General features: G+C 39.8%; 1 protein-coding gene across 21 annotated transcripts in view; it reads right to left on the reverse strand.

The window, feature by feature from the left end:
* Positions 1-15,157, reverse strand: part of obscnb (obscurin, cytoskeletal calmodulin and titin-interacting RhoGEF b) — a 98,127-nt gene that overhangs the window by 50,722 nt on the left and 32,248 nt on the right. For 9 of the 21 annotated variants that reach the window (XM_035530582.1, XM_035530572.1, XM_035530570.1 and 6 more), the window contains exons 34-51: positions 14,708-14,974; positions 10,290-10,556; positions 9,873-10,139; positions 9,244-9,510; positions 8,617-8,883; positions 7,568-7,834; positions 6,938-7,204; positions 6,308-6,574; positions 5,675-5,941; positions 5,046-5,312; positions 4,413-4,679; positions 3,784-4,050; positions 3,155-3,421; positions 2,522-2,788; positions 1,893-2,159; positions 1,260-1,526; positions 631-897; positions 2-268 (exon numbers count right to left, since the gene is read on the reverse strand). In XM_035530582.1, the coding sequence (XP_035386475.1) occupies positions 2-268; positions 631-897; positions 1,260-1,526; positions 1,893-2,159; positions 2,522-2,788; positions 3,155-3,421; positions 3,784-4,050; positions 4,413-4,679; positions 5,046-5,312; positions 5,675-5,941; positions 6,308-6,574; positions 6,938-7,204; positions 7,568-7,834; positions 8,617-8,883; positions 9,244-9,510; positions 9,873-10,139; positions 10,290-10,556; positions 14,708-14,974 (4,806 nt within the window). The remainder of the gene's footprint in view (position 1; positions 269-630; positions 898-1,259; positions 1,527-1,892; positions 2,160-2,521; positions 2,789-3,154; positions 3,422-3,783; positions 4,051-4,412; positions 4,680-5,045; positions 5,313-5,674; positions 5,942-6,307; positions 6,575-6,937; positions 7,205-7,567; positions 7,835-8,616; positions 8,884-9,243; positions 9,511-9,872; positions 10,140-10,289; positions 10,557-14,707; positions 14,975-15,157) is intronic. The other 12 variants (XM_035530575.1, XM_035530573.1, XM_035530581.1 and 9 more) reach the window with 12 other exon arrangements.

Here is a 15,157-nt window from a genome sequence, read left to right on the forward strand (position 1 = left end):
CTCTTGATCTTCATGTTTGCTGTGGTCTTCTGGTCTCCACACACGCATGTGTACTGGCCAGCATCTTCAGTTTTAACATTAGTGATCCTCAGCTCCAGAGAAGCTCCAGTCTGCTTGATGAGATATTTTCCTCCAGACTTGATCACCTGTGTTCCCTTCCTCCACTCCACAGGGACTCCAGGTTTAGAGATTTCACAGAGCAGAGTAACACTGCTGCCCTCATCACACTCCTGGTTCTGCAACTCACGCTTGAATATCACAGGCAAAGCTGAAGAACAAGAAGTGGTTCAATGATCCTTCTAATATGGTGCCATTTTATGAAAACACGATGAAGATCATTAGAAAAGTTAAACACTCTAAAAAATCAAGGTCAAGTCTGCAGTACTATAGCGCTCCAAGAACAACAGATGTTTACAACAAACCACAAAAAGCTTTAATGGAAAACAAGAGATAAGATATGTAACTCTACCATCCCACCATCAGAGCAAAATGTTTAATATTTGGCCACTGAAAATGTGTATACACATTCAGTCATACAGTTTCTGAACAAGGATAATGAATGATAAAGATAGCAAGAAAAGAGTACTTAATGTAAAAAAAAAGAATTAAAGGTTCAAGAAAGTTTCATACCTTTGATCTTCATGTTTGCTGTGGTCTTCTGGTCTCCACACATGCATGTGTACTGCCCAGCATCTTCAGTTTTAACATCAGTGATTTTCAGCTCCAGAACAGCTCCAGTCTGCTTGATGAGGTATTTTCCTCCAGGCTGGATCACCTGTGTTCCCTTCCTCCACTCCACAGGGACTCCAGGTTTAGAGAGTTCACAATGCAGCGTAACATTGCTGCCCTCATCACACTCCTGGTTCTGCAACTCACGCTTGAATATAGCTGGCAAAGCTGAAGAACAAGAAGTGGTCAAAGATCATTCTAATATGGTGCCATATTATGAAAAGACAATGAAGATCATTTCGAAAAGATAAACACTCTAAAAAATTAAGGTCAAGTCTGCTGTACTGTAGCGCTCCAAGAACAACAGATGTTTACAACAAACCACAAAAAGCTTTAATGGAAAACAAGAGATAAGATATGTAACTCTACCATCCCACTATCAGAGCAAAATGTTTAATATTTGGCCACTGAAAATGTGTATACACATTTAGTCATACAGTTTCTGAATAAGGATAATGAATGATAAAGATAGCAAGAAAAGAATACTTAATGTAAAAAAAAAATTTTAAAGGTTCAAGAAAGTTTCATACCTTTGATCTTCATGTTTGCTGTGGTCTTCTGGTCGCCACACATGCATGTGTACTGCCCAGCATCTTCAGTTTTAACATCAGTGATTTTCAGCTCCAGAGCAGCTCCAGTCTGCTTGATGAGGTATTTTCCTCCAGGCTGGATCACCTGTGTTCCCTTCCTCCACTCCACAGGGACTCCAGGTTTAGAGAGTTCACAATGCAGCGTAACATTGCTGCCCTCATCACACTCCTGGTTCTGCAACTCACGCTTGAATATAGCTGGCAAAGCTGAAGAACAAGAAGTGGTCAAAGATCGTTCTAATATGGTGCCATATTATGAAAAGACAATGAAGATCATTTGGAAAAGATAAACACTCTAAAAAATCAAGGTCAAGTCTGCTGTACTGTGGCGCTCCAAGAACAACAGGTGTTTACAACAAACCACAAAAAGCTTTAATGGAAAACAAGAGATAAGATATGTAACCCTACCATCCCACTATCAGAGCAAAATGTTTAATATTTGGCCACTGAAAATGTGTATACACATTTAGTCATACAGTTTCTGAACAAGGATAATGAATGATAAAGATAGCAAGAAAAGAGTACTTAATGTAAAAAAAAATAATAATTTAAAGGTTCAAGAAAGTTTCATACTCTTGATCTTCATGTTTGCTGTGGTCTTCTGGTCTCCACACACGCATGTGTACTGGCCAGCATCTTCAGTTTTAACATTAGTGATCCTCAGCTCCAGAGAAGCTCCAGTCTGCTTGATGAGATATTTTCCTCCAGACTTGATCACCTGTGTTCCCTTCCTCCACTCCACAGGGACTCCAGGTTTAGAGATTTCACAGAGCAGAGTAACACTGCTGCCCTCATCACACTCCTGGTTCTGCAACTCACGCTTGAATATCACAGGCAAAGCTGAAGAACAAGAAGTGGTTCAATGATCCTTCTAATATGGTGCCATTTTATGAAAACACGATGAAGATCATTAGAAAAGTTAAACACTCTAAAAAATCAAGGTCAAGTCTGCAGTACTATAGCGCTCCAAGAACAACAGATGTTTACAACAAACCACAAAAAGCTTTAATGGAAAACAAGAGATAAGATATGTAACTCTACCATCCCACCATCAGAGCAAAATGTTTAATATTTGGCCACTGAAAATGTGTATACACATTCAGTCATACAGTTTCTGAACAAGGATAATGAATGATAAAGATAGCAAGAAAAGAGTACTTAATGTAAAAAAAAAGAATTAAAGGTTCAAGAAAGTTTCATACCTTTGATCTTCATGTTTGCTGTGGTCTTCTGGTCTCCACACATGCATGTGTACTGCCCAGCATCTTCAGTTTTAACATCAGTGATTTTCAGCTCCAGAGCAGCTCCAGTCTGCTTGATGAGGTATTTTCCTCCAGGCTGGATCACCTGTGTTCCCTTCCTCCACTCCACAGGGACTCCAGGTTTAGAGAGTTCACAATGCAGCGTAACATTGCTGCCCTCATCACACTCCTGGTTCTGCAACTCACGCTTGAATATAGCTGGCAAAGCTGAAGAACAAGAAGTGGTCAAAGATCGTTCTAATATGGTGCCATATTATGAAAAGACAATGAAGATCATTTCGAAAAGATAAACACTCTAAAAAATTAAGGTCAAGTCTGCTGTACTGTAGCGCTCCAAGAACAACAGATGTTTACAACAAACCACAAAAAGCTTTAATGGAAAACAAGAGATAAGATATGTAACTCTACCATCCCACTATCAGAGCAAAATGTTTAATATTTGGCCACTGAAAATGTGTATACACATTTAGTCATACAGTTTCTGAATAAGGATAATGAATGATAAAGATAGCAAGAAAAGAGTACTTAATGTAAAAAAAAATAATAATTTAAAGGTTCAAGAAAGTTTCATACTCTTGATCTTCATGTTTGCTGTGGTCTTCTGGTCTCCACACACGCATGTGTACTGGCCAGCATCTTCAGTTTTAACATTAGTGATCCTCAGCTCCAGAGAAGCTCCAGTCTGCTTGATGAGATATTTTCCTCCAGACTTGATCACCTGTGTTCCCTTCCTCCACTCCACAGGGACTCCAGGTTTAGAGATTTCACAGAGCAGAGTAACACTGCTGCCCTCATCACACTCCTGGTTCTGCAACTCACGCTTGAATATCACAGGCAAAGCTGAAGAACAAGAAGTGGTTCAATGATCCTTCTAATATGGTGCCATTTTATGAAAACACGATGAAGATCATTAGAAAAGTTAAACACTCTAAAAAATCAAGGTCAAGTCTGCAGTACTATAGCGCTCCAAGAACAACAGATGTTTACAACAAACCACAAAAAGCTTTAATGGAAAACAAGAGATAAGATATGTAACTCTACCATCCCACCATCAGAGCAAAATGTTTAATATTTGGCCACTGAAAATGTGTATACACATTCAGTCATACAGTTTCTGAACAAGGATAATGAATGATAAAGATAGCAAGAAAAGAGTACTTAATGTAAAAAAAAAGAATTAAAGGTTCAAGAAAGTTTCATACCTTTGATCTTCATGTTTGCTGTGGTCTTCTGGTCTCCACACATGCATGTGTACTGCCCAGCATCTTCAGTTTTAACATCAGTGATTTTCAGCTCCAGAACAGCTCCAGTCTGCTTGATGAGGTATTTTCCTCCAGGCTGGATCACCTGTGTTCCCTTCCTCCACTCCACAGGGACTCCAGGTTTAGAGAGTTCACAATGCAGCGTAACATTGCTGCCCTCATCACACTCCTGGTTCTGCAACTCACGCTTGAATATAGCTGGCAAAGCTGAAGAACAAGAAGTGGTCAAAGATCATTCTAATATGGTGCCATATTATGAAAAGACAATGAAGATCATTTCGAAAAGATAAACACTCTAAAAAATTAAGGTCAAGTCTGCTGTACTGTAGCGCTCCAAGAACAACAGATGTTTACAACAAACCACAAAAAGCTTTAATGGAAAACAAGAGATAAGATATGTAACTCTACCATCCCACTATCAGAGCAAAATGTTTAATATTTGGCCACTGAAAATGTGTATACACATTTAGTCATACAGTTTCTGAATAAGGATAATGAATGATAAAGATAGCAAGAAAAGAATACTTAATGTAAAAAAAAAATTTTAAAGGTTCAAGAAAGTTTCATACCTTTGATCTTCATGTTTGCTGTGGTCTTCTGGTCGCCACACATGCATGTGTACTGCCCAGCATCTTCAGTTTTAACATCAGTGATTTTCAGCTCCAGAGCAGCTCCAGTCTGCTTGATGAGGTATTTTCCTCCAGGCTGGATCACCTGTGTTCCCTTCCTCCACTCCACAGGGACTCCAGGTTTAGAGAGTTCACAATGCAGCGTAACATTGCTGCCCTCATCACACTCCTGGTTCTGCAACTCACGCTTGAATATAGCTGGCAAAGCTGAAGAACAAGAAGTGGTCAAAGATCGTTCTAATATGGTGCCATATTATGAAAAGACAATGAAGATCATTTGGAAAAGATAAACACTCTAAAAAATCAAGGTCAAGTCTGCTGTACTGTGGCGCTCCAAGAACAACAGGTGTTTACAACAAACCACAAAAAGCTTTAATGGAAAACAAGAGATAAGATATGTAACCCTACCATCCCACTATCAGAGCAAAATGTTTAATATTTGGCCACTGAAAATGTGTATACACATTTAGTCATACAGTTTCTGAACAAGGATAATGAATGATAAAGATAGCAAGAAAAGAGTACTTAATGTAAAAAAAAATAATAATTTAAAGGTTCAAGAAAGTTTCATACTCTTGATCTTCATGTTTGCTGTGGTCTTCTGGTCTCCACACACGCATGTGTACTGGCCAGCATCTTCAGTTTTAACATTAGTGATCCTCAGCTCCAGAGAAGCTCCAGTCTGCTTGATGAGATATTTTCCTCCAGACTTGATCACCTGTGTTCCCTTCCTCCACTCCACAGGGACTCCAGGTTTAGAGATTTCACAGAGCAGAGTAACACTGCTGCCCTCATCACACTCCTGGTTCTGCAACTCACGCTTGAATATCACAGGCAAAGCTGAAGAACAAGAAGTGGTTCAATGATCCTTCTAATATGGTGCCATTTTATGAAAACACGATGAAGATCATTAGAAAAGTTAAACACTCTAAAAAATCAAGGTCAAGTCTGCAGTACTATAGCGCTCCAAGAACAACAGATGTTTACAACAAACCACAAAAAGCTTTAATGGAAAACAAGAGATAAGATATGTAACTCTACCATCCCACCATCAGAGCAAAATGTTTAATATTTGGCCACTGAAAATGTGTATACACATTCAGTCATACAGTTTCTGAACAAGGATAATGAATGATAAAGATAGCAAGAAAAGAGTACTTAATGTAAAAAAAAAGAATTAAAGGTTCAAGAAAGTTTCATACCTTTGATCTTCATGTTTGCTGTGGTCTTCTGGTCTCCACACATGCATGTGTACTGCCCAGCATCTTCAGTTTTAACATCAGTGATTTTCAGCTCCAGAGCAGCTCCAGTCTGCTTGATGAGGTATTTTCCTCCAGGCTGGATCACCTGTGTTCCCTTCCTCCACTCCACAGGGACTCCAGGTTTAGAGAGTTCACAATGCAGCGTAACATTGCTGCCCTCATCACACTCCTGGTTCTGCAACTCACGCTTGAATATAGCTGGCAAAGCTGAAGAACAAGAAGTGGTCAAAGATCGTTCTAATATGGTGCCATATTATGAAAAGACAATGAAGATCATTTCGAAAAGATAAACACTCTAAAAAATTAAGGTCAAGTCTGCTGTACTGTAGCGCTCCAAGAACAACAGATGTTTACAACAAACCACAAAAAGCTTTAATGGAAAACAAGAGATAAGATATGTAACTCTACCATCCCACTATCAGAGCAAAATGTTTAATATTTGGCCACTGAAAATGTGTATACACATTTAGTCATACAGTTTCTGAATAAGGATAATGAATGATAAAGATAGCAAGAAAAGAGTACTTAATGTAAAAAAAAATAATAATTTAAAGGTTCAAGAAAGTTTCATACTCTTGATCTTCATGTTTGCTGTGGTCTTCTGGTCTCCACACACGCATGTGTACTGGCCAGCATCTTCAGGTTTAACATTAGTGATCCTCAGCTCCAGAGAAGCTCCAGTCTGCTTGATGAGATATTTTCCTCCAGACTTGATCACCTGTGTTCCCTTCCTCCACTCCACAGGGACTCCAGGTTTAGAGATTTCACAGAGCAGAGTAACACTGCTGCCCTCATCACACTCCTGGTTCTGCAACTCACGCTTGAATATCACGGGCAAAGCTGAAGAACAAGAAGTGGTTCAATGATCCTTCTAATATGGTGCCATTTTATGAAAACACGATGAAGATCATTAGAAAAGTTAAACACTCTAAAAAATCAAGGTCAAGTCTGCAGTACTATAGCGCTCCAAGAACAACAGATGTTTACAACAAACCACAAAAAGCTTTAATGGAAAACAAGAGATAAGATATGTAAGTCTACCATCCCACTATCAGAGCAAAATGTTTAATATTTGGCCACTGTCAATGTGTATACACATTCAGTCATACAGTATCTGAACAAGGATAATGAATGATAAAGATAGCAAGAAAAGAGTACTTAATGTAAGAAAAAAAATGTTATAGGTTCAAGAAAGTTTCATACCTTTGATCTTCATGTTTGCTGTGGTCTTCTGGTCTCCACACACGCATGTGTACTGGCCATCATCTTCAGGTTTAACATTAGTGATCCTCAGCTCCAGAAAAGCTCCAGTCTGCTTGATGAGATATTTTCCTCCAGACTTGATCACCTGTGTTCCCTTCCTCCACTCCACAGGGACTCCAGGTTTAGAGATTTCACAGAGCAGAGTAACACTGCTGCCCTCATCACACTCCTGGTTCTGCAACTCACACTTGAATATCACGGGCAAAGCTGAAGAACAAGAAGTGGTTCAATGATCCTTCTAATATGGTGCCATTTTATGAAAACACGATGAAGATCATTAGAAAAGTTAAACACTCTAAAAAATCAAGGTCAAGTCTGCAGTACTATAGCGCTCCAAGAACAACAGATGTTTACAACAAACCACAAAAAGCTTTAATGGAAAACAAGAGATAAGATATGTAAGTCTACCATCCCACTATCAGAGCAAAATGTTTAATATTTGGCCACTGTCAATGTGTATACACATTCAGTCATACAGTATCTGAACAAGGATAATGAATGATAAAGATAGCAAGAAAAGAGTACTTAATGTAAGAAAAAAAATGTTAAAGGTTCAAGAAAGTTTCATACCTTTGATCTTCATGTTTGCTGTGGTCTTCTGGTCTCCACACACGCATGTGTACTGGCCATCATCTTCAGGTTTAACATTAGTGATCCTCAGCTCCAGAGAAGCTCCAGTCTGCTTGATGAGATATTTTCCTCCAGACTTGATCACCTGTGTTCCCTTCCTCCACTCCACAGGGACTCCAGGTTTAGAGATTTCACAGAGCAGAGTAACACTGCTGCCCTCATCACACTCCTGGTTCTGTAACTCAAGCTTGAATATCACTGGCAAAGCTGAGGAACAAGAAGTGATCAAAGATCCATCTAATATGGTGCAATGTTATGAAAAGACAGTGAAGATCATTTAGAGACCAGAAAAATTCTCCAAAATATCAAGGTCAGGTCTGCAGTGTTAATGGCCTCCAAGACCCAAAATTTTACAGTCATACAATAAACCACAAAAAATGTTTAAAGGAAAACAAGAGATAGGAAGTATAACTGCAAATCAAGCATCAGGGTAAAATGTGTTATATTTGGCCATTGCTAAAGGTCATATACAATAGATGCTTTGGTCTTTATTCATGTAATAGTCAAATGTGAAAGAAAAACCTTAAAAACAGAACATAACATGATTTAGTTTCTTTAGATGTCCTTTTGCTCAAGCACTAATAAATCAAATTGAATATATAGAACATAGAGTGCTAGCAATGATAGTAATTCTAAATGTAATTCCACTGTTGTCTCCCCACACATTTTGTCTAAAGTGTTGTCCAGTCCTCATAGTTATACATTTTGTATTTTCCCCGCTTAAATACACTTGACACAACCATTTATCAAATTATCAAGCCCTTGTAGTTTAGCTGCATGAAAAGTACATTAGATGTATCTTTGTACTAATGTTATCAGCAGCATAACTGCTGAAGGCTTCTCATTTCTCACAGGCTTGATGATCAAACAACAAGATAATACGGAAGTACTGATTAAAATGTCTTGGCAAAGTTTTTCTCAGGTAAGTATTCTATATCAAAATGAGTAGTCGATCAGATCAGAAAAAAAGATAGTTTAATGGTTCCTACCCTTAATCTTCATGTTTGCTGTGGTCTTCTGATCTCCACACATGCATGTGTACTGACCAGCGTCTTCAGTTTTAACATCAGTGATTTTCAGCTCCAGAGCAGCTCCAGTCTGCTTGATGAGGTATTTTCCTCCAGGTTGGATCACCTGTGTTCCCTTCCTCCACTCCACAGGGACTCCAGGTTTAGAGATTTCACAGAGCAGAGTAACACTGCTGCCTTCATCACACTCCTGGTTCTGCAACTCACGCTTGAATATCACGGGCAAAGCTGAAGAACAAGAAGTGGTTCAATGATCCTTCTAATATGGTGCCATTTTATGAAAACACGATGAAGATCATTAGAAAAGTTAAACACTAAAAAATCAAGGTCAAGTCTGCAGTACTATAGCGCTCCAAGAACAACAGATGTTTACAACAAACCACAAAAAGCTTTAATGGAAAACAAGAGATAAGATATGTAACTCTACCATCCCACTATCAGAGCAAAATGTTTAATATTTGGCCACTGTCAATGTGTATACACATTCAGTCATACAGTTTGTGAACAAGGATAATGAATGATGAAGATAGCAAGAAAAGAATACTTAATGTAAAAAAAAAATTTTAAAGGTTCAAGAAAGTTTCATACCTTTGATCTTCATGTTTGCTGTGGTCTTCTGGTCTCCACACTTGCATGTGTACTGCCCAGCATCTTCAGTTTTAACATCAGTGATTTTCAGCTCCAGAGCAGCTCCAGTCTGCTTGATGAGGTATTTTCCTCCAGGCTGGATCACCTGTGTTCCCTTCCTCCACTCCACAGGGACTCCAGGTTTAGAGAGTTCACAATGCAGCATAACATTGCTGCCCTCATCACACTCCTGGTTCTGCAGCTCATGCTTGAATATAGCTGGCAAAGCTGAAGAACAAGAAGTGGTCAAAGATCATTCTAATATGGTGCCATATTATGAAAAGACAATGAAGATCATTTGAAAAAGATAAACACTCTAAAAAATTAAGGTCAAGTCTGCAGTACTTTAGGTCTCCTAGACCAACAGATATTTACAACAAACCACAAAAAGCTTTAATGGAAAACAAGAGATAAGACATGTAACTCTACCATCCCACCATCAGAGCAAAATGTTTAATATTTGGCCACTGAAAATGTGTATACACATTCAGTCATACAGTTTCTGAACAAGGATAATGAATGATAAAGATAGCAAGAAAAGAGTACTTAATGTAAAAAAAAAGAATTAAAGGTTCAAGAAAGTTTCATACCTTTGATCTTCATGTTTGCTGTGGTCTTCTGGTCTCCACACATGCATGTGTACTGCCCAGCATCTTCAGTTTTAACATCAGTGATTTTCAGCTCCAGAGCAGCTCCAGTCTGCTTGATGAGGTATTTTCCTCCAGGCTGGATCACCTGTGTTCCCTTCCTCCACTCCACAGGGACTCCAGGTTTAGAGAGTTCACAATGCAGTGTAACATTGCTGCCCTCATCACACTCCTGATCCAGAAGCTTTTGCTTGAAAATGACTGGCATAGCTGAGGAACAGTTAGTTGAGGTTATAAAACCATATTTGTGTCAAGATTAAATAACAAGATCTAAGTCACAAAACAAGAACTCACAGTGTGGTACCTATAACTTGAATGACAATTCAGTAAAGCACCAATGACTGAATGTGGCATCCATACCCTTGACAATTACAGATGCTGTGGTCCTCTGGTCTCCACACTCACAAGAGTACTCTGCACTGTCTTCAGGCACTATATCTTTGACTTGCAGTTGGAATGTGGTGTCCCTGTGTGTTATTTCATATTTCCCTCCTGATCTCAGATTTTCTATTCCCTTTTTCCACAGTACTTCAGGGCCCGGTTTTGAGAGCTCACACTGAAGCAAGAATTTGTCACCTTCCATAGCTTCTTGATTCTTCAGATGTTGTATGAATCTGGCAGGCACCACTGGAGAATAAATAGGCACTACTTCATTACAAAACTTCAACCTATCTGATGTCCAAAGTAAAAGACATTTTTCTGTATCTAGAATCTAGATTTTAAACTGAGTCTGGTTCCTAAGTACTGTAAAGTTCAGAGACTCCTAGAGCGCTTTGACTGATATTGAACAGTAATAGCATGCATTGCTTTCAGGAAACCAAGCCTTGACCATTTGTAATAGTTAAGAAGAAAATCTTTCACTGCAAAAGCATTAGTGCTTTCTGACATTTCTGACAAAACGTACTACCTGGAAACCACTGAAATAAACAGAAACGTAAACTGCGCACATGACAAACAAGCCTTCTAAATATGTGTGCTACTCCAGCATACACAATACAAGACATTTTATACAAAGGTCTGGGTAAAAATAAGACATTAATTATGACAAAAATTCTAACAAATGTATGACAAGCAACTTTTAAAAATGTTCATCATCTAAAGACATTAACACTGAGACTTTTATATGGCATTGCCATTCACCTTAACAGACTTAATAGGGTGTGCTTCAGTTTCAAAGCACAGTTTTAATGTTTATATGTGTAAAGAGTTTATGCAACCTTTACACCTCTAGATAGCACTCTTGTCATTGAAATTCAACTACTTAAATACCAAGCAATAGAAAAAAACAATCCATATAGACAAGGCAGTAGTCATTTCCTTTACAGTGAATCCTGTAATGAAGAGCACATGAGTCCCACAAAGAGGACATATCCATGAGCCATACACCAGTTAATAATAAAAGTGTTTTGGTTAGAGGAGACATAAACATTCAGCAAGTCCTCCACAATAACCACACTTGATTTGTTTTTTGATCAGTAGCTTGTCTGTCTCTCAAACAAGACTCTGTTACTGTGATCTACTAGAACAATGCAGCAAGGCACACCCTACTATAACTGTACAGTAACTACATTTATTAGGTATACACCAGATTCTATCACAGTCTAATAATCATAACTTGCTAGAGCCTGTTAGAGGCTGAGAGTTGTTTTTCATTAGGCATCTAAGAACATCTGATAAAGTCTACAAAATTATTTGGTATGTGTCTGCCCAATACTGTAGTGTTAAATCAGCTCAATAATTCTCAAAGGCTGGTACTATGAGAATTCATAGACGATTAGTTCTCTCTGTTCCTGCTAAAAAGTTACAAGGATGAGAAAAGATCCTAAGCACAAATAAGCATTCCCCTCATCAAATGAGCTATGACAAAGCAAAGGTCTCATTAATAAAAGTAGTTTGTTTTGTCTCTGAGGTGACTAAAAGCAATTGGCTCCACATTTTCAAATGTGCACCATACAAAACTAAACATTTGTGATGAGTGATGAAGCAGCACTGCAAATGTATATAGCTCTTTTTTTTACAACAGTTGTTGTCACAAAGCAAATGTTCAGACCATACGCTCCGCAAAGTGACACCCTTCATGAAATGCTTCATAGCATGGCAGGCCACTACAGTGCCACAGTGCCAAAAGTTGTCAGTAATCTTGTCCACAGAAAGAGGCTGCCCTCTTGTGGCTTTTGCTGAGTATACATTCCACCACACATTCTTCCAAAAGCCCAACCCAACCTTCCTCCAGCTTACCATTCAAAAGGTTTGCATCAGTATTTTGAAGAGAAGCCTGGTACAGTGCAAAGCTTACAAAAAATGACAACATTCTCAGCATTCTCATTCTTAGCAATGCAACATTTCACTTCTTCCTCATGTTGGACTAGCACAAATGCAAAGCCTTTATAGCTGGCAGTCAAATTCCACTATATTTAGCCACTCCTGCTTCTTTCTAAGTTTAGGATGTGCCCTGTCATCTTAGACAAAAGAGAATGACCCTGTCATGACCCAGTCAGAACTTGCCACTGGCTGAAATGGGCTTTAACCACTCTGGAAACGTCTATGGAAGAGCCAGCTGCTCCTCCCTGGAAATTATCTTGTCATTCTTTGAAAACCCCACAATGGAGGAAGAATAAGCACAAACACTAAGCAGATGAATGCACTAAGAGGTTGCTCCACTCTCTGGGTTGTTCTAATGGCTCTAGCAAAGGCCTGCAGCAAGCACCCTGTCTGTCTGTGTCAAATCCATGTTTATGAGGGCTATAATCACCAAACACAGTACCATGCACCAATCACACTAAGAGTAATGGTAAACAGCTGAAATAAACAATCAGTTTGCTTGTTTTTGTTTGTTTTTTGTTCCTTCTTTTAGTATATCAGCAAGTTGACAGCAATAGCAATAGCAACATTCTGTGTCACAGAGAACAACAAAATACATTTGTACAATGGCAGTCCATCAAAGAAATAAACTGTTGTCTAGTATATTTGAGTAAGAGCTGACATTTGAAAACCTTCCCCTTTCTGTAGTCAAAAAATGGCTTTCTGTCTTTTCTTTATGTAATGTGATCTTTTTAAAAAATGCTACAGAGTTTGTTTTGTGTCAGTCTCAAGAGGTAGAGACACTTGCAGGTTGTGATCTTACACTCCCCTTCCCACTAATCACATGGTATAACCCACCACGTGCAGTGGGAGTTTACTGTTGACTGTTCTCTTGGTGACTGCCCCCTTATTTGTTACCACGCCTCATTGTTGTCACACAACTGAACCTTGTTTTTCATATCTTTTATGCCTGTATTTATACCAGTGTTGTGTAGCATGTTGGTCATTGTGGATTTTAGTGTTGGTATTCATGCTCCATAGTTTATGCTCACTGTTCCTGTTTGTGTTTATGCTTTTATACTCGCTATCATTCATTGTTCATCTCACGCTGCACTGATTGTTATGTGTGAGTGCCATATTGTTTATCGTTTGTGTTTTGAGTAAACACAACAGCCCCTGTGGCAGTCGGGCCATCACAGAATGACTGACCACCACAGGATACCGACGCTCTGGCTCCTCTGGGACCACTGTATGGGTGGTCTAGTGGGCCCGGCTGGGTTTCCTGCTGGTACTACCATCATCTTTTCTCTTTCTCTTCCAGGTGTGGGCTGTTAGTACATGGCAGATCCTCCCAAAGCCCAGGTGGACTGCCTCAAGGGCTTTGCCTTCAAGATGGGCTCTCCCTGGGCAGCTTGCGATGTGTGGACAGAAGTCCCTCCTGACCAGGACCCAGGGCAGACGTGCCCCTCGCCAAGTCCTGCAGGGCCTGGGACATTCCTCCAGTGTCTGCACTCCCAGTAGGCACTTTTGTATGTACACCTACTGTGTCTGGGGGCGTACTACCTCGTTTGTCTTTGTGTGCACCCACTGTCTCTGTGGGTGTGCTGTGTTGTATGTATCAGCTGGGTCCTGGCAAGGTTGCTACTGTTGCGTATCACTGCAGTGATTCATCTGTCCTTTTGAAGATGCTCCACCACTAGTCACCACTGCACTTCCAGCCCCGTCAAGGCTGCTGCTGTCACTAGTCACTGCCATGCTTCCGGGTCTGTCAAGAAAGCTGCTAAAGCTGTTTGTCGCTGTACCTTTGGTCCCACTGGTCCCGCTATGGAAGATTACCAGACTGTTCTGGGAGAGGCACTGGCTCCGTCTTTCCCCCTCATTGCTGAGAGACCTCCCTTGGTGGTGGCTCCTAGCCCACCTTGTGCTTTGTGGGCACCAGGCTTTGCTGTGCTATGGGGGCCTGGGGTTCGCTGTCCCGATGGTGGATGTGCCAGCAGCCACGCCCTTGAGGAATTAACTGTAATGGTACACTCCACTTACCACTTATCACGTGTTATGACCTGCCACGTGCACTGGGAGTTTACTGTTGACTGTTTTCTTGGTGAATGCTTTCTTGTTTGTTACCATGCCTCCTTGTCTCACATCTGAACCAAGTAGTTCATACCACTTATGTCTGTATTTATACACCTGTGTTGTGTAGCATGTACAATGATGTACAATGTGTACACTGTGTACAATGGTCATGGTAGGTGTTAGTATTCGTGCTCACAGTTCATGCTAATCTATCATCGTTTATATCATGCTGCAGTGATTATGTGTGAGTGCTATATTGTTTCTTGTTCATGTTTTGTCTAAATAAATGTCTGTCTGTGTCGGGAGAAGTTTGTGCATCCCTGCTCCAGGGGAGTCCATGGGATGCTGCCGAATGCTGAGGGCATGACATTCTAATGACATTCCTAGGCTGCTTGGACTCTTACCTTGTACAGTCAACTGTGCAGTGCTCTTGGCAGTCCCTATATCACAGGAGTATGCATTATCATCACCCTTCTCCAAGTCCTTCACTGTGAGAATGAGGATGGATCCTTTTTGTGTCATCTGGTACTTTCCTCCAGCGTTGATCTCCTTTGTACCTTTCAGCCAAGTGACTCTGGCAGCAGGTTGGGCTGTTTCACATTCAAAATTGACAGTACCCTTCTCTTCTGCCATAGTATCCTTGAGCTCATGAGTGAACTTGTTCACTGGCTCTAAAAAGGCAGAGTACATTCATTTATTCATATGGGCTTTTTCCCTCATATCAATTGTAAGAACTTTTTTTTTTGGTAATTAAAAATGCTGATGTCACGATGCCTTTGGAATTCACTTTGAATATTTGAGAAATTTGAAATACAGAAAATACTTATTTTACCAAGATAAAGCAAAACTAATGA

Source organism: Electrophorus electricus, chromosome 10 (assembly GCF_013358815.1).
Source record: "Electrophorus electricus isolate fEleEle1 chromosome 10, fEleEle1.pri, whole genome shotgun sequence".
Lineage (NCBI taxonomy): Eukaryota > Metazoa > Chordata > Actinopteri > Gymnotiformes > Gymnotidae > Electrophorus > Electrophorus electricus.